Source organism: Nesoenas mayeri (genome assembly GCF_963082525.1).
Source record: "Nesoenas mayeri genome assembly, chromosome: 1".
Classification (NCBI taxonomy): domain Eukaryota; kingdom Metazoa; phylum Chordata; class Aves; order Columbiformes; family Columbidae; genus Nesoenas; species Nesoenas mayeri.
This window is the reverse complement of record NC_137541.1, coordinates 180676348-180700041: the sequence shown is the minus strand read 5'-3', so window position 1 is coordinate 180700041 and position 23694 is coordinate 180676348. Positions and strand designations below refer to the sequence as shown.

General features: G+C 38.0%; 1 protein-coding gene across 1 annotated transcript in view; it reads left to right on the top strand.

Annotated features, from left to right (window-relative positions):
* The window catches only part of VWA8 (von Willebrand factor A domain containing 8), a gene marked incomplete at both ends in the record, with an annotated part of 186826 nt that overhangs the window by 132715 nt on the left and 30417 nt on the right, over positions 1–23694 (top strand). The window contains 4 exons of the mRNA XM_080349876.1: positions 25–179; positions 1918–2119; positions 8530–8611; positions 10245–10449. Coding sequence (XP_080206002.1) covers positions 25–179; positions 1918–2119; positions 8530–8611; positions 10245–10449 — 644 coding nt within the window. The remainder of the gene's footprint in view (positions 1–24; positions 180–1917; positions 2120–8529; positions 8612–10244; positions 10450–23694) is intronic.

Below are 23694 nucleotides of genomic sequence, written 5' to 3'. Positions count from 1 at the left end.
ATTTTGTTTAATTTCCCTGTTTAGCATCAGAACTGTGTGTGCCACATGCAGTTTCGAGTGACCAGCTATCTTCAGAAAACCTCAGCGCAGCTGTGGGACAAAAGATCAGCTCCCCCAACAGGATTTTCTCAGACGAACATAATTATGCTACTATTGTGATTGGGTTTCCAGACCTCTTGGTAAATACTGAGCATTATTATACAATGAAGTAATATGATCTCATTTTTTCTGTAGGCAGTTAAGTACCTGTTTACCAAATGATATGGAAAAAGAAGGGAATGACAGTAAATGACAATTTCATGTAATGTACACCATTTGTTAGGGTAGTCTAATCTGGAGAGATTTCAGTGAAGTTTGAAATAACAAGAAATAGAACAATATAATACGTGGCACAGGCAAAATTCATCATAGCAAAGTTCTGAATAGTACTGGCGAGAGAAATATTTAATAAATCACGGGGTTTTATAGATTTTTAATTAAATATAACCACTGAGAAGGATATAAGTATGATTTTTGACTGCTCAGTGTGAACTTTCTGCTTAGTGTGCAGCAGCTAGCAAGGATCTAGATTTCAGAGAAAGAAAAAGATACGGAAAGTGGTAACAAAACTTATACAGTCCCTTCTCTATTTAATAATATCTTTAACTGTATATACTGCATGTAATTGTACTCACTTTTGTGACACAACTAGAAAAGGATCAGAAAGGAAAGTAGAACTTAACAGCGTCATGACTGAGGCTGTTGCAAGGAGTGAAGGTAAACACAGGGAAAATAAAAGCAATATGTTTAATTCTTTGGATTTATTTGTATTTACTACCTAGTGATATATTAAATGGGTGGTGCTTATGGAACAAATAATTCTATGGAATTCTACTAATTTTACTAAATTTGGGCAAATTAGAAAATGTAACTGTTTACAGACATGAATTTTGGGAAAGCCAGATGATGGAAGGGTATACTCTGAAATCCAAAATGATTCAAAAACATGTTTTTTTAAATAAGACATTCCCTGTCTTTACAATTAGCTTTTTATTTTACTTGATTTGGATTTATATTACCAGATTGATTATACTAGCTTTTCCTATTATTTATTACCAGGTGTGCATTTATTGCAGGAGAAGGGAGGCAGTCTAGAGAAGGGAGTGCTAAAGATGTTACACACTTCAGCACCAACACTGGTGATAAAGTGTTTTGCTCCCCATGATTTAGACGGAGGCCCTGTCTTTCCTTATACATGGTTTTAAATGTCCACATGAATGTCAAAGAGGGAGTGTGCTAAAGGTGACAAAATTTCAGATTTGGTGTTTAATGTTGCAGGTATTTAGTATGGACAAAGTATCTGGGCTCTTATTATAGTGTCAATGCTCAGCTGACTAAACGTAGAGGCTGCCTTCAAGATGAGACGATTTATTCTCCAGTCTCTACTGACTGTAGCAGGAGGTGAAGCACCTGGCTCACATGTGGACATCTATATTTACAGCTCTAAAGTGGAGCCAAATCCCAGCCTTAATGCCTAACTTTGAATTAATTACTAAAATACCTGCTTGCATTTATCTACATTAGTGGAAACTTAGATTATGGTAATAGCTCATCACGTAGTTTGATTCCAGATTAGGTTATTTCAGTGCTTTCTGTTCCTGGTTCAACATGAAGAAAAAAATAGTTTATTCAACTTAGGATCTTCAGAGAGTCTCAGTTCCTAAAACTTGTACAGGTGGTCTGTTGTTTTTCAGTCCCATAGGAATTTTTAATGACTAAATAATCCAGGTTTTTTCTTGTCATGTGGTGACATGAGCGGTAACCACAGTAGCTACATTCGATTTAAAATTAGATAAGAAGTAGAACTTAGCAAGAAATGTTAGTTCTTAGGCTCAATGGCAGTAACCTTTTGTTATGTAGACTCCTTCTCTTTTGCAGTCTCCTAGTGAAGTGTATAGCTGGAAAAGAAACTCCTCTCTGAGTCACAAACGTGCTTCTCCTTCTGATCCATTTTATTATGGAGCCCGGAGGAAAACAGGAGCTGCAAAACAAACCAATTGTGTAACTTTATTGGCTTCTAATCAAATAGTCAGAATTTTAGCACCTGGAGATGTGCCTTTGAAAGACATTTACCCAAAAGGTAAGAGGTTCATATACTTGTACATACTTGTTTTTGTTTTGTAAACTGCAATCACTCGCCAATTTTTCCAAAATGTTTTTAAAGAATCACAGAGCAAACATTTGAGGAGGAATGACAGTAGTTGCACTAATTTTAAAGCCTAATTTGGATCTTATAACATGCCTAATCATACTTCTGAGGAATTAACAGGCTACCTACACTGTGAATACCCCAGTAGATGGGATCTCCCACTGTCCGCACTGGGAACCAGCTACAGGAATATGATCATTCCAGTTCAGCAATCATCTTCACTAGTGTTTCCAGCTACTGCTCAATGCCACACAGACACACAGTGATAAGACAAACTTATCCATCTAGCTCAGTATTGTCTTCAGCAGGGCCAACAGGAGAGGTTACTTCAGGAATGCATGTGAGCCTGGCCACTTCTGTGTCTTTCCCTTCATAAGTTCATTCCAGTTGGAAGAGACCCTCAGGACCATCAAGTCCAACCATAACCTAACTCTGGCACTAAAACGTGTCCCTAAGAACCTCGTCTAAATGCCTTTTAAACACCTCCAGGGGTGGTGACTCCACCACTTCCCTGGGCAAAACTTCAATACTTTCTCAACATTTGCAGTTGTTTTATTAGAGCTGTTGCAGAGAACATCCCAGCCTTAGCCTTGAAATCTCCTTGTGTGGACCTGTTGTCCACAAGTTTGTCTGGTCCTTCTCTCAACTTGTGTGTCTCCACAGCAAGCTCACAAGTTCACTGCTCTCTGTGACCAGCTCATCTCCCCCCAGCTTTATCAAGTGCCCCTCGTTTTAACACTGCAGGGTTGGGTGAATGACAGTTCTGCATTCACCTTAATCTTCACCTTCATGACTTTGTTAGCTTCAGTCACATCTGCCTTCTCTCCAAACTGAAGAGACCTGGGCTTTTTAGTTCTGCACTTGTCCAAGAGAATGAGCAACATTCACACAGAGCAAAACCCTCCTCCACTTGTACACTGATAAAGCAGGTATAGCCTACAGACCTTCAGCCTTTTTTATGCTCCCATGCCGAGCTTTCTATTATCATTGTATTTTTAGCTTCTTCAGCTGATAACTAAAAATATACCAATGAGTGCTAAATAACAGCATTTGTGAGTTTTGCAACCCCCAAAATATCTGGATATGGTAGAATGGCAGGTATTTTGAATTCACCAGCACAAAAAGCAATTCCTGATTTATCCCATATGCAAACTTTCTGTCCCAGAATAAATGCTTTATTCCAAATTAACTCTCTTTTACAAAATAAATGATCTAATATGTCTCATTTACCACAGATTACTTCTCTGTGTAGATAAATCCTTTTATTTATTACTAAAAGGATAAAATACTTGCTTCACTAAAGAAGCAAAATCAAGGATATAAACAGAGCAGAAAATTGAAGTTACCTATGTTTGTAAAGAAAAGGTTAACTTTTAAAAAGATTCAACCTAATAAAACGTAGTTAGACTTTGCATGATGATCTTGGAACTAATTCTACCACTTCAGGCTGTAATCTTCTCATACTTTATAACCTGCTGAAGGGTCAGACTGGGTTATTTATTTTAAGCCTTCATTGTAAAAAATATATATATATATCTGAGTCTGAAGTGAATGGTATCAAAGTTCAGAAGGTAAATCTTCTGAGCTTTTGTTAAAATTAGTTTGTTGATTTGGGAATGATGGAGGGATACAGTGCTTCCAAATGATACCTAAAATTGAGATCTTGACATTTATTTCTAAGTCTTATAGGTTGCTGTGGTAATATAACACTTTATAATGCTACATTAATATAATTAAAAACCAAGGGACATTCTTCATGAATCCTGGATAACCTTGACCCGAACAATTTATCTACCTGAGAACTGGCTTCTGTCTGATCGAGTAATTTAATTTAGATCAGTTTTTGTAGCTGAACAAGTTACTAACTTTTTTTCCCCTCAACTATGGTGAAATATATTCATGAATAGTGATTGATAGCTGTAAATTTATAGAAGATGTTATGAGGTATGATTTGTTCCATGCTTTATAGCCATTTAAGTTGAAAGATTTAAGGCTTTCTTGAAGATCATTGACATTGATTTTTATTTTCTAAATGACAATTTATGAATTACCAAAACTGATCTTAACTGAATCATGTTTAATATGACTGTATCGATGCAATTAAGTTGGACCTGAGCAAGACTCTTAAGTTTTCTACTCCATAGCCTTTTTTAAGGACATCAGACATTTCCATTTTTCAGTTAATGATCAGTTTCTCTAGTGGAGGAAGAGTCATGAGTGAAGCCCTACGGAGAAGTGTGCTACTCAGTGTAGTCATGTAAAGAATAGAAAAATGAATGAACAATGAGGCGACAGTGTTTGCTGATGATACTGGTTATTATTCATGGTAGAAAGGATTCACAATGAAGGATTACAGAAGAACTACAGTGCTGACTGCAATAGAAATGGCAGATGAAGTTCAGTATAGATAAATATAATGTATGTGAAGGAAGAAAGAAAGGGTCCTAATTCTATAAAATGATGGGGCTGATCAGTACATCTCAAGAGTGCAATTTTGTGGTTACAATAGATATTTTCATTAAAATATCGGTTCAAAGCTCAGTAGCAGTCAAAAAAAAGGCAAATCAAATGTTAAAAATTAATAGGGAATAAACTGGTAAAAAACAGAGAACATCTTTGGGCTGTTGTATAAATCCATGTGTCTCTAACACTGTAATTTTGATCCCCTGTCTCAAGGTGGGGGAAGGCTGAACTGACCTAAATTCAGAAAAGGACAATGAGGATGAGCAAGATTATATTGACCAAATCTCCTGCATGTGGAGACAAGATCAGGAAAGGGGTATATGGTGGAGTTCTACAAGAACGTGTATGGGATAGACATATGGGAAAGCAGTTTAACGGTCAGTACCAGTTAAGGGCAGCTAATGGAGGTAGTAGGAACTTCATCAAAACAAATAAAAAGAGGTGGTTCTTCACAGAGCAGGGAACCAACCTGTGAAACTACTTCCCAAAGGATTTTATGAATGCTGAAATATGGATCCAAAGGAGAACTGGACAAATTCTTGGGAAGTTACTAAATAGATAGACATAAAAAGATAGACACCACATTCAGCTTAAGAAGCCCCTACATTAGAACTGGTTGGTGACTTGAGGAAAATGCCATGTGTGCTTGTCCAGGTCTTATAGTTTTGAAGCATCTAACAACTCTGGTAGACAGGATACTAAATCAGAGGGACCTAGTATTGCCATTGTTATGGCATGAATCCAAAATCTTTCAAAGTGAAAATGGGAAGAGAGAAGAAAAGAGAGATGCGTTAATGTGCTCGTTTGGAAGGTGAGATTATAAGGTATTAGTCCTTACTGTGCCCATTTGATAGCCCTCTCTGCTGGGCTATTGCTTCTTCTCGAGTTTGCCTCTCAGTCTCACTAATTGACAGACTCTTTAATTGAATGCACTTGAATGCAATTGAATTTAACTGCTACAGTCCCTTGGAGATTCAGTGTTGGTTGTTCCTGATTGTGCTGCATAATTCATGGGGGCCTTTGAATGTTTCTGCTGTTTCTGCATTGGAGGCCTGTAGTTACTGATCTACAAAAGTTCATAAGATCGTAGAAATGTCCTGAGTTGAAAGGGACCCACAAGCATCATTGAGTCCAACTCCTGTCCCTGCACAGGACAACCCCACAGTTCACACCATGTGTCTGAGGGTGTTGTCCAGTCTCTTCTTGAACACTGTCAGGCTTGGGGCCGTGACACCTCCCTGGGGAGCCTGTTCCAGTGTCCACCACCCTCTGGGTGAAGAACCTTTTCCTAATATCCAACCTAAACTTCCCCTGGCACATGTTCCTGCCATTCCCCCGTGTCCTGTCGTTGTATAAGTTGTGTAAGTCTTCATTCATAAGTCTTTGTGTTCTTTCCTGGGAGATTTTATAGTGAAGGGAAGGCATCCTATTACATGAAATCAAGTATGCGGCAGTCCCTTGAAGTTCTTGCACTAATTCTTATGTGGCCTTTGAGAAGCTGTTTTATATTCTTGCTTGGGTTTGTATATCTATCAGACTTTCTTTCTCATCTTCTCAGACAACTGGTCAGGCCTGACACGCAGCCTTCCTTTTCTATGAATAATTCAAAGAACTCAGCCAGAATCTAGCGTACTTCAGTATGTTTTACCAAAACTTTTCCAGGAATAACAAACAAAGAAATAATTTTCTCTGTGTTTTATTGGAACTGTATACCAGGATAATAGTTGTTTGAAAAGGAATATAGTAATAATTTCCCCAAAGACTGCCAAATAGATGTATGGCCACAAAGTATAAACTCAGACAAGAGATCATGGCAGGATCCAGCAAATAAGCATTAATGTTTATTCTAAAAACATGGCTATAGAAATGAGGGCTACTTGAGAGAAAATATTTACTTGGATTTTCAGCACTTTCCATATATGAACATAAAATAACAGTCTGTTACTGAGTATGTATCTCTATTAGTGCGACAGTAACTGAAACAACATGTAGTATAACACACACAGTTACAGGAATAACCTCAACACATCATCTGGTCCACCTATTTATATAAAGACAGGATGACATGTTTAGACTCTTAACCAATGTTTGTCAAACAGTTGGCCTATTGCTATACTTCGCTCTCCTTGTATAAGAAAAGCTTTTCCTGGTATCCACCGTTTTTGCTATAAACAAAACTAAATACTTTATGTCACCTCCACTCAGTCAGGATAATATCGCTCTCTTTATAAGAATCTTTTTGATATTATGGGATGTGTTTTTCAAATAAAAAGTATCTTTTTAGATGAAAAAATTCCTTATTTTTGTCCTTACAGCACATCTGTTCTAACCTCTTTGTCACACCCAGGATAATCTCATGTGCTTATCTTTTCCTTAAAGGTTGGTGTCTAGAGCTGCGTGTAGCTATTCTTCTCCGTTGGGCTTTGGCAAAAGAGGAACAAACTGCGCTTGTTTAGGTCTGATGTTCATGGTTCATCATGAGATCCTGGCCAGTTGCTCCTGTGTTGCATTTAAACATTCGATTACCTTTTCTTCAGCTTCCTTCTCTGCAATACTTTGTCTTTTCATGATTTAATTTAGTTGGTTTGTGTTCTCTCTCTAATTTATAAACTTAATTTTTAATTCTTATCCCACAGTTCCACCTCTTCCAGTTCAGTTTCAGCTCTGTGTTCTAGATCTTCATCAGAATTTTTAATATATATCTTGTCCTCCGTTATTACCAAAAGAGAGAGCACATATTAAAACAGTAACAAAAGCTAGGCAAAACAAAAAGTGCTCTGTGGCCCACAAACCTGCATATTTCTGGACTTCTTTTTCCTATTTCTAATGTGTTTGACATTTTTATGAAGATGAGTAAAGTCAACAAATGTCCTACTGTAGATGTGCCATACTGTGGATATGTGGGTACAGTAGATACGCATGAAGTGCTGTTGTTGGTTGTTCTTTACACTGATTTGGATTTTAGATCCTCTTATACTGCTGATCTTATTGGTCTTTTCTGTGTGTGCTGTGTGCGAGCATCAACACTTCTGCAGGTAACATCAGGCTCTCCATTCCAAGGAGGTGAAAGACGTTATTTCAGAAGGAAATCTAGGCTTGCTTTCATCCTGTGACAATGGTATTTTGTAGCCATACTATGCAGCGTAATTCAGTCTTCTGGCTCATTTTCTGAAAAACTTAAGTTCCTCAGTTTATTCCAGGCAGGTGAACGGCAGCTCCCAACTGGAAGCCACTTCTGAGCCCAGGCAGAGTGTGCTCATATGTTGGCAAAAGCCACTGTATGTGCGCACACACACACACAAATTTATTTCTGAGGGAGGGACCATAGTATTAACTCTATTCATTAAACTGTCTATAAACAGAATATTAAATGCCTGATAATCTAGGTCTATTTACCATGAAGTTATAAAATCTTTGCCTACTGAGAATCTACTCGCAAAAAGAGCGGTTCAGTTTGAGGCAACAATATTTAATATTACTGAGAAATTTTAAAGTGGGAATAATGAGCACAATGTTTTGAAACGTTGCTCAACGTGCTGATAAAGTCAGATGCACAGCTGACGTTATCTTCAGAGACAGATAAAAGCAGTGAGTTAGGGATTGCAGTAATGCCTGATTAGTGCTTATATTTGTGTGTAATTTTGACATTTGCTGTACAAATATATTATTCTCTTATAGTTGTGCCTGTCTGGTTGCTCACTATCATAATAGTGAAACAATTCCATATTTGCAAGTTATACTCCTGTATTGAGTGTGAAAGCTTATCATTTTCTGACAGGTACTGTGTAACGAAATGTTTAAATTTAACTTGCTAAATGCAAATGCAATAAGCAGTTAATCATGCAGCAGGAAAAATTAACATGTTTGCTTATTTTCAGATGTCACTCCTCCACAAGCTGCTGGATACTTGGAAGTAACAGATCTTAACTCAAAGAAAATCAAATACATTGCTATTCCTAGGTAACTGATTTTATTGATTAGAGCAGCCTATGTCTTACATGAAGAGCAAAGAGAATTTAGAATGAATTAATACTTCAGGATAAGCCAATATTTTTTCTGATCTGGAAAGTAAGAATAATTCATACATAGTGTGTAAAATTCTGCAGCTGTTGCAGCATATTTTTGTCAACATTTTTTATCCGTTTACTAGGTGGTACTAATGAAAATGTAGCAATTAGTTAGAAAATATGGAAGGTAGCTTTATCTTGCGATTTTCATTCCCTTTGCTCTTTCCCCATCTTCATGCACATTATTATCTATCTGCTTTCATGTTGTTTTGCTATCTTTATTTTCTTTTCCTTTTCCTCTGTATTTAGAGTCTAACAGAGACAGGCAGAATGATCTAGTGTTAGGTGTTAGGAAACCAGGAATCAAGTTCTGGGGCCAATATAAAGTTTACCTTGAAAGCAACTTGAGCTTCTGTGTGTTTTGGTTCTCCCTTTGGAAAGTCCGCATTCCCTCAAAAGTACACAGTCTCTCAACTTTGGATGTTTAAATAGTACATGAATGAAACCCATACATCAGAAATTTTATAGGGCTTTTTTTTAACTCTATCCATTTGATTTTGGTTTCAGCAATAGTAATTGATTCTCGTTTAAATTAGTTATGCTTCATTAATATTCTATGGAATTTTTGAATTAATGGAGAATTAATTTGGGTCTGTTCACTGTTTTATAATTGATCCATTGGCCTATATCTTACACAGTCATTGAAAAATTTAAGACATTAACATAGTAGTGAACCACACATTATTTTACACTAGGATTTTATATGAAATCACAAGAATTACAAAGCCAATCTTCAACATCATCACCTTTAACCTAGTATGAAGATTTAAGCTATTTAACTCTTCTTCAGTTAGTACATGGAGATTTCAGTCTTAGGTACAAATATATGTGTTACTGCTGCTTCTGTCTTTGAAGATTATTAATTGTAGTATTAGTGCAAGCTGCAAAGTCATTATACATGTCATTAACAGTACTGAAAAAAATGCAAAGAATCTTTCCTACGCTATCTAAATTTCCCGTCATATTCTGTAGCTATTAGGCTCTCTGTTTCAGCAGTAATTTTTTGTCTGCAAGTTGGCTGTTTAAAACAGGGCTAAGATTCTCTGTGCACAGAGCTGTGCCATCTTTAAATGAGCGTTTAAATCTTCATTTTCTTATTAAATGTGTTCTTTTAAGTGGATGGAAAGGTATTTTCCTCAGTGCCCAGGTCATGTTCTCGCTCTCTCTTTTTTTTTTTTAGTTTTGTATTTTTCTAGAACACATTTTTAAATTTTTCATATTCGTCATAGTTTTTTGTGAAGACTTATTTTCTTCAAATAGATGAGATATAGCAGTGGGTTAGGCAACACTTCCCCTTTCAGCCTGGTCTTTTATACTGCTTTTTATACTGACAAGTATATTTTGATCATAGCCACTTCCAGCAGGTGGAATGTTTCAGATATAAAATAGTGGATCTGCAGGGCTTAGTTAGAGTCTCTTATGGAATGAGGATGTAATTGCATTTAATTGCCTCCTTAACTATAGAAACACTAGTTCTCTTTTGAATTGCAACTTCAAGAAAAATCACATTAATTCTTGTTTTTCAGATCACAGTCTCTCTCTCCTTACACATCTTGGCTCTCTAAGATCTCGGACGCCGATGCCCTGTTGGCACCGCTCGGCAAAGTGGGTTTGGTTACGGTGGACATGGGAGGCGGTGTGAGGCTCTGGGAGACCGGGCTGGACAGCCTCCAGCGGTCACTGCAGGACTGGAGGAACATGATCGGCCAAGAAGACGGTCGCCCAGTGCAGGTAGGGATTCACAAAGCTGAAGAGAAAAGTGTTTAAGAAAATGAGCTGCAAAGGAGTTTTCAGCTGGGAGTGGGGTCGAGGGAAAAACCCCTGTGAACTGGAAATAAGCCTGCGAGAAAAACTGAATAGACATCTTCACTGAAAAAAAGATAAAATAGATTAATTAAAAAGCTGATTTGTGACCTTTATAATTATGGTTACTGACAGACTCTTTGTCTTGCAGTGTTTGTATTTTTGCCAAATTCCAGTACATTTAAATGCAAACCAATTCTTTATCTCCTACTGATTTTTAACTTCAACTTTCAAAATGTGGAATAATGAAATTAATTTTTTAAGGAGAGCGTATGCTTTTCCAGACTTCAAATACTTGGAAGAAAATATTGTGTTTATACTTTAGAAAAGAAACATGAAACCTAGGTGGAAGATACCTGGAGTTCTCAGTAGTGGCTTTGACTAATTTTGGAAATTCCCCCAGCTGAGCAGAGTTATCTGCATCTCCATACAGTCACGTTCTCGTGTGGAATGTTTCGGTAAATGTTGAAAATATACGGCATATACATGTATGCTGTGTGTGTGTGTATGTACGTATACACGTCTTAATGTATGGGCTAATATGTATCATCCCCATTGTGACACAGAGGGAAAATTCAGGACTGTTCAGCTGCATCTTTAATTTCTGTTAGTGATCAGAAAAGGTATCACTTTACTTGGAAAAAGAACTAGTGTGTTTTAGGACTTCCTTACTTTTGACTGGGAACATCCTGTCTCTCTCTGCCATTCCAATTATGTTTTATGTATTTCTGTAACCATTTTCACAGTGCATTAGAATGGGAAAACAGGATGAGTCTTTTGTATTCAGATCGCTGTATTTTTGTTCACAAGGTGTCCAGGTATCTCAAGTGTGCATAAGGTTTATTAGGCCAAAAGTATAGCTCTTCTTTCACTTTCTTTTCCCACTCTGAGCTCCCTTTCTACAAGATGTTCTGCAATTACAGAAACTTGTGCAAGAACTGATGTGTTCTTCTTACTGGACCTCAGCAAATGCCTTTCATGACAGTCATGAGAAAAGGAAAGTGTTACCCGGTGGTACATTGGTGTGGATGCCTGTTGCTTTGCCAGTGCCATTTTTATTACTGATGCAGTAGCACTAGCACCATCTTATGGTCAGATACAGTTGGTTTAGACCAGCCCAATTTAATATACTGATCAAGTTGAGTAGTAGAAACAAAAGGAGGCAGGAGGAACAGTTAAGAGTTTTACTAGCTTTAATAGTTGTTTGTCCTTTGTTTTTTCTTTTTTTTTTTTGGTTAACTTGTGATTTTACTCAACAGTATTAGCCAACTAAATATTAGAGAACACTGGCTTGGAAAGTACAACATCATCAGAAAATTTTAAGTCTTTTAACTAGTAATGTCAAATAACCATTTTTTTTAAAGGCTAAGAAGTTTTCCTACAGTCGGAAAGCAGTTTTTGAGATGTGTTGTAGAATTCCTCTCTCCTGACAGCCTGCCTCTCTAATTAGTAGACACATTCCAAGGTAAAGGCTTTGTAGTGTCTTTCTTTCCTCTGTGAACGTGGGGTGTAGAGCTCAAGCCAGTGGTTTGTCAGAACTCACAAATGGAATACTGTTTGATTTGAGCTGAAGGACTGAAACTAAGCCTCCTGCAGGATCTTCAGACTTGTGTGATTGTCACTAACTTCTGTTTCTCTATTTTACATACTTTAGATGGAAAGATAATGGTACCTAAGAAACTTTGTTTACAAAGGCATTACAGAACAGTAAGCAGTGAATTAAATATTTTCTTTTATGTACATCTCCAATAAGATAATAGATATGTAGTTCTTGTGTAAACCTTATTCTTTGCTATTTGGAGACTAAGGCCTTCACCTTTCATACTTAACTTTTCAATGGACTAGATATAAAAGCAGTATTTATTAAGGCATTCATTTCTGGAAATGAAAAGTTAGTTTGAAGACATACTCATGTAGATTCCCCATGTAAGGTAAGCATAGGAAGAACTCCAGTGTTTCCTGTTCTAGAGACAAATACAAAGACAGTTGCAGTTAAATATTTCCTGATACCTGTTTTTATAGAATTTGAGGTACTTTGGAGCCACGCATTGATCTCTTCATTCAAGTGTATGAAAATCAGCTTATTTTATGTGATGTTTCATGGTCACACCTGTGTTAAGGATCTTGGAGTCTAATGAGGCATCTGTAATTCCTTGACTCTACCCATCATTGCCAATCATCCTGTAGCAGAAGCTCACTTAAGAAAATCATCAGTGTTCTACATATCACTGGAATTCATTCCAGACCCACCCCTAGTTTCCCTAAAAAAATTTCCCTAAAAGCTGCCACTGATGCATCCTGCAAAGCTTCTTGGCCCTTCATGGTGATGTGCATAGACCAACATGAGACCTGTCTAGGTGGTTGGGAACCACTGTTCTGCAAAAACACACAGAATCTCTCTCAAGCTTCCTGACTTTTGAGAGAGAAAAAGAATTAGAGGGCTTTCAATATAAATATAGATTCAAAGAAGTGGAAACAAACCTTCAGCCAGGCTTCAGCTGGAACTTGTGGAACTGTCTTCTAGGGCTACATTTTTGCTTTCACAAGCACATTAGATCTCAGAAACAGGTTGGATGTAGATAAGCAATGAAACAGACGAAAACAAACAGCTGTTCCACTTATGATCAGACTCCCTTGGTATAATGTCATGGCAATCTTCAAAATAGTCAACATTTGTTTGCTATTGTTGATACACTCAGCAGAGTTCAAACTGCTCAAGTACTGAGGCTACAAAAATAGTTTCTCGAATTATGGTTTATGTTTACATAAGTTTGTATTTATATAGGCAAGTCAGAAATTTTCACCATGTATTGAACTTTAAAACTGAAAATATGAGTACAGTGTTCTAAAATGATTAAATTGGAGTGCCTACAATATTATATTTAAACAAAAAATATATTTTCTAAAGTCGTGAACACTACCTGAAATCCAAAAATTATTGAACTTTTTCACTGTTTGGTGTTTCTAGGAACAAGGTCACTTCATTGTGAAATATCTCAAAATATTTTGTAAGGCAATTCATTTTTCAAATCTTGCCTTGAAAGTTTCGTGGCAATTGGCAGACATTGATAAGTTTGTGTTACTTTTTGCATCAAAGGCTTATGATAAAAATTAAATAGAAAAAAACACCAATTACATTCTGATATAGTAGGGCTGTTGGTTTTCAGTAAGTATGGTTTACTATTATGTCTTACTTAGGAAGACTAAAATGCTTACATAAAAATAATTAAAAGGTGCATCATTTAAATGTATTTCAATAGATAGTAAAGCATCATGCCCTGTAGGCACCTGAAATCTCTGCAGCAAACTTGCCATGCAAAATGACATCCCACTGCCTAGGATAGTCTGGCACCAAGATTTTCCAAAGAAGTGGTCTGATTGATCAAAAAAAACCCAAACCCCAAACATTGTTGTAATCTGAGATTTCTTCGGGGTTTCTTTTGGTGGTTTTTTTTTTTTGGTATCTGTGTTGTTTGATGCATGTGTGAAACCTGCAGTAGATGCAGTAACGTGTTTGTAGCTATATATAAAGGCCTAAGGAGTTAAGTAGTTGCAACTCTTTTGACTTCCTATGGACTCTTCTCTCTCATTTTCAGTATAGCAAGCCTTCCTCATAAACATTAAGGTCCTTAGTTGGAAATGAAATCCTACTTTCATCTAAATGAATAGTTAACAAGCAAAAAAAAAAAAGGCTTCTTTCCATTTTCCCATCTTTCTGATGTAATCCTAAAACAGGGTCTCACTCTCCTGGTAGGTCCCAGATCTTAAAGCTCAAGGCCTACCTGTTCTACAGGACACTGCTTCTTCAAGGGTGGTTATTGCTTACATCTCTTTGGCCTACGATAGACACCCACTCTACCTAGGAGTTCTGTATAGTGTGTCTTTTCCTCAGAAACTTAAAAAACTGAACTCTGTAGCTCAGTTTGTATCTGCTATAAGAGCTCAGATGGGTTTCTTAAATGACCCAGATTCAGCCAATATCATGTCAAGATCACATACTGTAAGACTGAACAGAGGAGAGATACAACAAATGTGAATTGAGTGGGCACCAGCCTTGCTAATACCAACTGTTTAAAACTAAATTATTTGGCATTGATAGCTCATCTATCGTAAGTTTCTTCTTCTTCACGTAGGAAAATTACACCTATGCTCACCCATGAGCAAGAACATGCCCTGTGTAGAACCTGAATAATAAAATGCCTCCATCATCTCAGCATTCTAATCTCAAGAATGATGGACAACACTGAGCTTAAAAAATCATGTACTTGTTTGTATGTGGGTCAGTCCAAAGGAATGTGTAAGACAGACATGGACACCTGCTCCTGGCAAGTTTCTACTCACTGAATCAACAGCTCAAAACATTTGGGCAGCCCATGTCACTGAAGACCACTCACATAGTGTCTGTTAGTAATAGTCCACCTGTTGGGGGCAGACCTTTATTTGGGCAATTCCATAATATGAAACCAGGCCCTTCCAGAGACAAGAAGCAGCCTGGAGATATTCTCTCCCTTCTTTTTTAACCCCAGTTTGCTTTTGTGACTTGACCCGATCTGTCTGTTCTCTAGCAAAAAGCCAACTGAACAGTTAAGTCACGTTAGAGTTCACAGTCTCACAAAACTGAGAGGGTGGAATGAATCTAGAACAACACTTGAATGAGAAAAAAAAAAATCTTTGTTCACCTCTCACCAGTGGTGTGAACGACAAATGCACTGGGGACAGTTCTGCAGTAGTGTGTAGAAATTCATGGAGTACTGGCCCAGGTTCATTCTGTTAGAAGATGTCCTAGAGGTGCACAATTCAGCATGACTTGGATTTATTTTGGGTATGTTTTGGGCCTTGGCACACACAGGAGACATCAATTAAATGTATGTAAGAACAGAACAGGCTTTAGGTTAAGGTTTTGGGAGATTTCATTCAAGATCTTCTGCCCTGGTGAACTGAGATAATAGTTTTCTGTCAAAAATGAATGCTTTTATCCTAAATTGTGAATCCTTTGCCTACTAGCGCTAGAGGCATATTCTTTTGGTTTCTGCTGTGACTAGTTAACATTTCACTGATCTAGTGTTTCCACAAAGCATGAATCATTGTAACTAGCTACATGGAGAAGTGGAAAAAAATTACTTCATCCATCCATAACTGTTTCCCTTTAGACAACCCTAAACATTTAAATATGTGATTATTGCAACATGTGGAGCCAGTTTGCGTTATCGTTGTTTTCCAGAGGAGGGAACTGAGACATCAGGAAGGCAGGTCACTTGTTCAAGTGCATGCTGGGTGTCTACACTGCAGTGTCAGAGGTGGGATAAATGCACTACATACCCATAAGGATATGTAAGCATACTTTGTACCTGTGCTGCCAAGCTGAGTAGCCTCATTGTCCCTGAATCCTGCAATCAGTGCGAACACACCTTAAATTGGGCAAAAAATTGCATATAAAAGCAGTGCAGACACCTAAGAAAACAACTGTCAGCTCTATAGCTCAAGGTTGAAACAGGCTTAGCTGAGATGAGTAGAGACATATTCAGCAAAGTTCAAGAAATGCAATAAACAGGTACGTTTTTAGATGTAAATGGCTGTCTTCATGGTCTTACAGCAGCACTCAAAAATGATAACAGAGCACATAAGTTATTCTGTGTCCTGTGAACAGCTAGAAGACATGGACATATGATTCATGTCAGTAACATAAAAGAGCAATGTATATGTGTTCATCACCAATAGCTAAAAAAATTAAGAGTGGGTTTTTTTGTGTGTCTTATCTGCTCAGATCATCCATGATGCAAGGGCTCTTGGCTAAAAACAGCGTTTTGATGAGTTCAGCAAAACTCAGGAATAGTTTCCAGCATTCATATTTTCTTCTGCAATCCATCAGTTAACCTTAGGATCTGATGAGGACAAAAGGAAATGCTAAGTAGCTATTATGGTATGCCAGGTCCATCCTTAGAAATATATTTAAAATGTGTTCCTATCCTACCTAGACTTCAGGTAAAGCCTATGTTGAACTTGTCTCAAAGTTGAGTACATTTTTAAAGTAATCATTATGCAAAAAATGTCAATTTAATTGTTGAAATTAGAAGAAATGGAATCATGTTAAATTAGGTGGAGTGGTGTACATATGTAGTTGTATGCATGTATATATTCACATACATATGTATTTCACAGTATCACAGTATGTTTGGGATTGGAAGGGACCTCAAAAGATCATCTAGCCCAATCCCCCTGCTGGAGCAGGAACCCCTAGGTGAGGTCGCACAGGAACATGTCCAGGTGGGTTTTGAATGTCTCCAGAGAAGGAGACTCCACAACCCCCCTGGGCAGCCTGTTCCAGTGTTCTGGCACCCTCACTGAGAAGAAGTTTTTTTCTCAAATTTAAGTGGAACCTCTTGTGTTCCAGCTTGATCCCATTACCCCTTGTCCTATCATTGTTTGCCACTGAGAAGAGCCTGGTTCCATCCTCATGGCACTCACCCTTTATATATTTGTAAACATTAATAAGGTCACCCCTCAGTCTCCTCCAAGCTAAAGAGACCCAGCTCCCTCAAGCTTTCCTCATAAGGGAGATGCTCCACTCCCTTCATCATCTTCGTTGCCCTGCGCTGGACTCTCTCCAGCAGTTCCCTGTCCTTCTGGAACTGAGGGGCCTAGAACTGGACACAATATTCCAGATGTGGTCTCACCAGGGCAGAGTAGAGGGGAAGGAGAACCTCTCTTGATCTACTAACCACTCCCCTTCTAATACACCCCAGGATGCCATTGGCCTTCCTGGCCACAAGGGCACAGTGCTGACTCATGGTCCTCCTGTTGTCCACCAGGACCCCCAGGACCCTTTCCCCTACACTGCTCTCTAATATGTAATTTCCCAACCTATACTGCGTATATTTGCGTATGTGCACACACGTAGACACATGTTGATACACACACGTGCACCCAGAAGTTCACGTTTTTTCCCAGATTGACTTTCTTGAATTAGAATTACCTCAGATGGCCATAACTTTGCAGGTACCCAGTCCCTCAGGGACTGAAGAATTTGAAGTGGATTTAGAGGAAGAGATTTTAGAGCAATTTAGACAAAAGATCTCGGGATCCCTGTGTTACACATATTCTTGGCCATGAGGAATGAACCAGTCCTTCTCCCTCCTATTGCCAGGTCCTTGTGTGTCGTTGGCTGTTTAAGAGACCTGTTGGCACAAGTCCTGCCTCTTGTCTGGCTTTTGTACCTGAGCAGTTATCTTAGCTGGTGTATGCCTGATACACAGTGAGAATATAGCTGAGGCACCTACCCAGACTCAGGAAATAAGAGGTTTTCTGTGGATGCATTTACAGCTTCCTTTCCCCCAACACATTTTCATCTCCTAGAATGGAGGGGAGTGGACATCATTGGACTGGGCTCTGATAAAACAGCGAGAGGTTCAGAGCAATCATCATTAAATACATCAGGAATGCAGGATGATGCAGTGTACCAAATATTGTCTAGTAAAATAGTAGCTACAGAGGAATTTTTAAAAATTGGAAGGAAAAAAAATAGTATCATGGTTATTTACAATATCTTTGCAATTTGACTTCTCCATTGTTTGGCCAGAACAAGGGCAAGAGGAAGGTAGCTGATAATGTGGCAGTGCTTTTTAGTCCTGCATTAATTATAGCTGATGTTTTTGGTAGAGCTGTTAGATTTGTTTCTTTCATTCCCTCATAGGGCTATTACAGAACAAAAGAAATGTTGTGTAGCTGCCTTTGAGTTTTCATAATATGATGTAGGTGCTTTCCTTAGAGGTTTGGGGAATTATCTGTAGAGTTTTTGTGGAAATAAAACATGAATAACAAAAAGATGGCTCTCATTTATATGGAATGAATGTCTATGTTTTACTTTCCAGCAGTTATGCCTTGGTTTATTAATGGCTAAAGCCTTTGAAAACATGCTTCAAGTTCAACTACCTCATGGGAGTTCGCTGATCCAACTCTCTTTTAAAAATCTCAGCTTGTTTACACAGGGTCTCCTCTTCCTTAAAATGTTTTACCTAAACCTGTGCTCACTAAGCACCGCACAGCCTTCCATGAGCCTTGGTGGAGTATCAGGAGTTAAACATTTACCTCTCAGAGAAGGTCATGGTCAACTACACCCTTTAGCCTGCCTTTTTTGAGACTGTGTTAGACAAAAAGAAAATAAATACGCAGCAGGTATATTATACTTAATAAATAACGCTTGGTTTTTATGGGCAAAAGCAGTTCAGTTTCATTGCTTTAAACGTTTGCATGTACCTGCACACAAGCAGCTCAGGCACATTGCTGCAGCTCTGCTTGGAAATATTGAAGAGCAACAACAAGGAGAAGGAGCAGAGTCCAGCTGCAGCCCCGCGGGCATTTCAGTGTCTGCTGCTGAGCTGAGTGTGGGAGCTTCCGTTGTAACCAGGAGAGCCTGAAGAGCTCACCTGGCAGGAGACGCTGGTGTTTGTCCTGCCATGTGTGGCTCTGCAGACACCACTGCCCGCAGCGGCTCCACACCCCCAACCTTGTCATCAGTGCGCAAGGTGTTATTTACGGATTTAAGGAAATGGATTCTTAGAAATGGATGGGGTTTCCACCATGCCTCTTCTGTTATTTGGGTTGAGACCAAATCTGTAGTTTTTTGATTCTCTGCCATCTTTGGGTGATGATCATCTTATTCTCATCCTTCTCATTTATTCTGTTTGTGTTCCTCTCAACTAATCATGCAGAACTCTGCATGAATTATTCACCCTTAAAGTGAATTACCTTTTTTTTTTTTTTAATTGAATGCACTCTTCTTTTCTTTATATTTTTCTGAAGTTTCAGTTTGCACTTGAAAATTTAGGGTAATGCAAGTTAATCTGATGCAATTTATTTTCTACATTGGATGCCTATCTGGAGAATAATTGATTCATGAGTTTCAGTGATCCCAACTTGTTTGTATTTACTGCTCAGGATCTACTTTAACCTATACCAATGATTTTTTTTTTTTTCTTTTTTAAAAGTGAAGTTTACTTTATAACATTTTAACAACAATCCAGCCTTTCCCTGATATTAAGACCGAACTGGGCAAAGCTGCACTTCTTGATTCACGAAAAAAGCCAGAGTGGCCAGTCCTTCCCACCACCTCTGGTTCTGCCTTTTCTGTTTCAGACCAAGTAGCTTTTTGACCACATGAGGGCACCGGTGAGCTAATAACAGTGATTTTGCTCATCCCTTAAATTTTGGCGGTGCAAACCCCGTAAATTATGAAAGTATATGCAGTGGAGAGTTGTTGTAAGTTTGGAATATTGTTATCATGGCATTCTGCAGTCCTGCACGGGATCCTGAAAAATCTGCAGATTACAGAGTTATCTGGTCCGTAGATGGATTACAAGGTATAGTTTGATAGTGTTTGCAGTTCTGAGACCCCCAAATACACAGTTTAGGTCTGTGAACTTTTCGTGGACTGCGTGATTCATTTTAGCCAAGCAAGGAATACCAGACATGTATGTCCCCTTGAAACAAAGCATCTCTCCAAGCATGGGGGAGCCTAAAACTAGAAAGCCATGAACCCGCAGAGCTTGGTAAGTTCACATCTCTGAAAGTCACTGCTGGGTAAAGCAACTCAGATAAAGAGCATCGGTTCTCTGTCAAATACCTTTTCTCATATTAATGTCCTCAGCTGAAATGAGGCCTTTTTTGGAAACACTATACTAATACAGCTAAAATACATTCCCTTTCCTAAAGGTCTCCCAGTCTAATTAGAACAGACAGACAAAGGGCAGGAGTGGAAATAAACTTAACTTTCTGTTAGGGGGGGCTGATCCAGCACAAAGTTCCTCTTTCTTCCTCTGACCTTCCTGTGAAAGCCCACGATTCTCATGGGAGAAAATGTAATAACCTCCACACACCGTCTTTCGGATCTCAAGAAGTCTGCCGCAATGCACACAGGTGACGTAAAGACTGGAGCTCCTGGCACCGGTGAGATCCTCCTGTCCCAGCAAGATAAATGCATGCTAATAATTCTGCCCTTATGAAATGAAAGTTGATCCCTGATTAGGGAAAGGACAAATGTATTGGAAATTTAAATCATCCAATCTGTTACAGTAGTCCTAAATGTAGGAATCTTTCCTTCAGAAAACAGAACAACATAGTTGATCTTTAATAACTTCCATCTCTGCTTTTTAACAACTGTTTTGGCAAGGTCCTACGTCTATAGAAAATAAGGCTTTTCTGCTTCCACGTGTAATGTTTTTTCAGCTTTCTTTTGACTATGCAATGTCCCTGTGGTTTTCTGTCCAGACTATTGCAAATCATCATAATGTGTTGATTTATCCCATCTTTCTAGCTGTTGATTATTCAGGGTACTCCAGAAGAAACCAAATTCAGTGTTTTCTGAGTTAATTGATATTAGAAGATGTGAAGTAGTCATGACTAATAACCAAGCTAGACATGGTCTGTCTGTCTGTAGATTAGCAAACTAAAAAGATGATGACCTCACATCTTTCAGGTGAAAAGAATTGACTAGGCAATTTTTAATAATGACAGAGGAAAACAGAATGTACACAGGTGTTACCATAGCAGAGGACCTGATAGATGGAAACAAATGTGTGATGTTCTTTCATTACTTCATTTAGTTTATCCAGCTTTTAAGCCACAGAGTGCATATTCGTGGACAAAAGGCTCTAATGCATCTACTACTTCAGAGTTTCTGAGTCAGTTCTTCGAGTAACAGCACTTAATTCAAAGCAAGACCCACAGCAGCAATGACTGCATTTAACATAGTGGGGGTTTAGCTGGTGTATAAAAACTTCATTTGCGAGCCAGATACCCATTTTTATGTGTTTCTCTCCAAATCTCTACCTCTCTCCCCACTCAAATTCACTTTTCTAAAATCCTGTTAAAGCTGTGATGCTTTGATTAGTTTTGCTATTTGAGACAGAAGTTTAATGCCTGTATGAATTTGAAAAGCTACTTTCAGAGGGAAATGTTCACAGGAGTCAGATAATACATGAAGCTTCATTAGTTCATTTCCAATTCTTGCAAAGTTTCACAGACAAGACAGAAAATCAAAATGAAGCCAAATGAATGAAGAAAACCTATCAAATGTTTTATACTGCAGTGCGACTAATGTTTTTTCATTTCAGGATACAATAGAAGAAACGAGAATTTCATACATTATTATTGTCTTACCTAATACTGAATATTCCTTTCTGTGGAAAAAAATTAGTTGTGGGCTCAATTTTGTGCTGTTGATGTGGTTAGAAATTGTGCTATTAATTTTTAGTACGTAGAAAACTGCACATAATACAGTACAAGTAAAATTAAAAGAAACCATTAGATTTTTTTTTTTCCTATTTTTTCCTTTTACTAGTTTGTATAAATAGATTATAAAATGTTTTCTTTCTGTCTTTGGTAGAATCAGGTTTATAACAGAATGTAAAACCACCATGGAACAGGCAAATTAGCCTTTCATTTGCCTGATGTGGAATTTTTGTATACTCTTTGAGAAAATAACATGTATACTCATGCTGCTGATAAAGGATGTGTTGGAGGAAAGGATGTGTTAGTATTTGTGACCTGTTAAATGCAGCCTTAGGTAATACTGAGGTTTTAAGGTTGGGGTGGTGGGCAAGAGGATGGGGATAAGAGAAAACAAAGATTTTCTTTCAGGGAAAAATCAGTCTTTTGCAGATTGCTCAAATGCATTCAGTGGAATATATTTCTTAATCCTTTGTGCCACTGTGAGATGGATCATTTGATGCCTTTTTCAGCTGGAGAATAGTCATGTTTTGTTACAGCCAAAGTCAGTTTTACTATGTAACAGAGCGTGGTTGTGAGAAAAGATTTTTCACTGATTTTGATGAAGAAATTGACATCTCCCAAATCACCTGTAGGATAAAAGTCTAAGATGTTTTCACTTCTTTTCCTGCAATGATGATCTGATACACACCCAATCTTTGTCCACAGTGCTAATAAAGAAAACAAGCTAATTAAGAAAACATCAATATTTTAACTTTATAGTACTTGTAGAGGGTTTATATTCATGTAATTCACATTTTTCAACAATTTTACTGAGGAATGATAAAAGTATCAAAATATGATGTATGCCAATGCCTCCTTACTCTCTAGGGGTTATTTTTATTAAATTAGATGATTTAATGTCAGAATTCAATAGCATTCAATCCTGCAGTGACTTAAGTGGCATGAATGTGTTTCTAGATTTCCTTCCAAAAGTGGTTAACATTTGGTTACTGCACAATTTGATGTTCCCTTACCACAGTTTCCCTGAGCAGCTGAAGTCCAGACAAAACTACCAGCCTTTGACTCATCTTCAGAGTGGCCCCTGTTGACATGCATTTAGTAGCTGTTTGGCATAAATATGACACAGATGTGAAACACCTGGTTTCATTGTATTGTTGAGTGCATTGAATCATGTAACTGGCTTCTCTGAGCCTCTTTATCTTCTTTACATTACTGTATGAAAGACAATAAGATCATTTAGTTTCCAAACAACATGTGTTTGTATCGGTTTCCCTTATTCAGTTGGCTCTTAGAATCCCAGTGTTGTCAGAAAAAAAAATATAATTGAAGTAATGTAAAACAGTCTTGATGTCCTTTCATATATCTCAGAAGCAACTGCCATAGAGCAAGTTTTTCAGAGACCAGCATCTTTCACTGAGCATAAAATGAGTGTTTAGTTCTGTTCCTACCTGGCTGCCCTTGCTGTCTAGAGTGAATGGATCTGTTGGGGGTTGAACTAGATGATCTCCAGAGGTGCCTTCCAACCCCAACCGTTCTGGGATTCTATAAGAGGCAAGACCAGAAAATCAAGTCAAAGCATTAACAAGTCTTGGTATTTTCTGTTGTTTGTTGGTTTCCTTTTCTCTCAAGCACTTCATTTATACCATTGCCTCTTCAGACTAACATAGTCCTTTAGCATCTTTCTGACCTGCAGTCTTCATATTCTTCTGGCAAAAAATTCTTGTTTGCTTGCTTCGTTGACTTTGGAAGACCTGCAGATCCTCCACCCATTGGTGTAAGTGCCTGAGAACGTATAATAATACAGTCAAAGAAAAGAACAGAATGTAAACCAGGGACTAAGATCACTGATGATTACTGTGAATTTGGACTTTATAGAGAATAAAATAAGAATCACATGGATCCCAGCAGAGGGTGGCAGATGCGCGTCTTGTGTGGTGAGAACTTTCC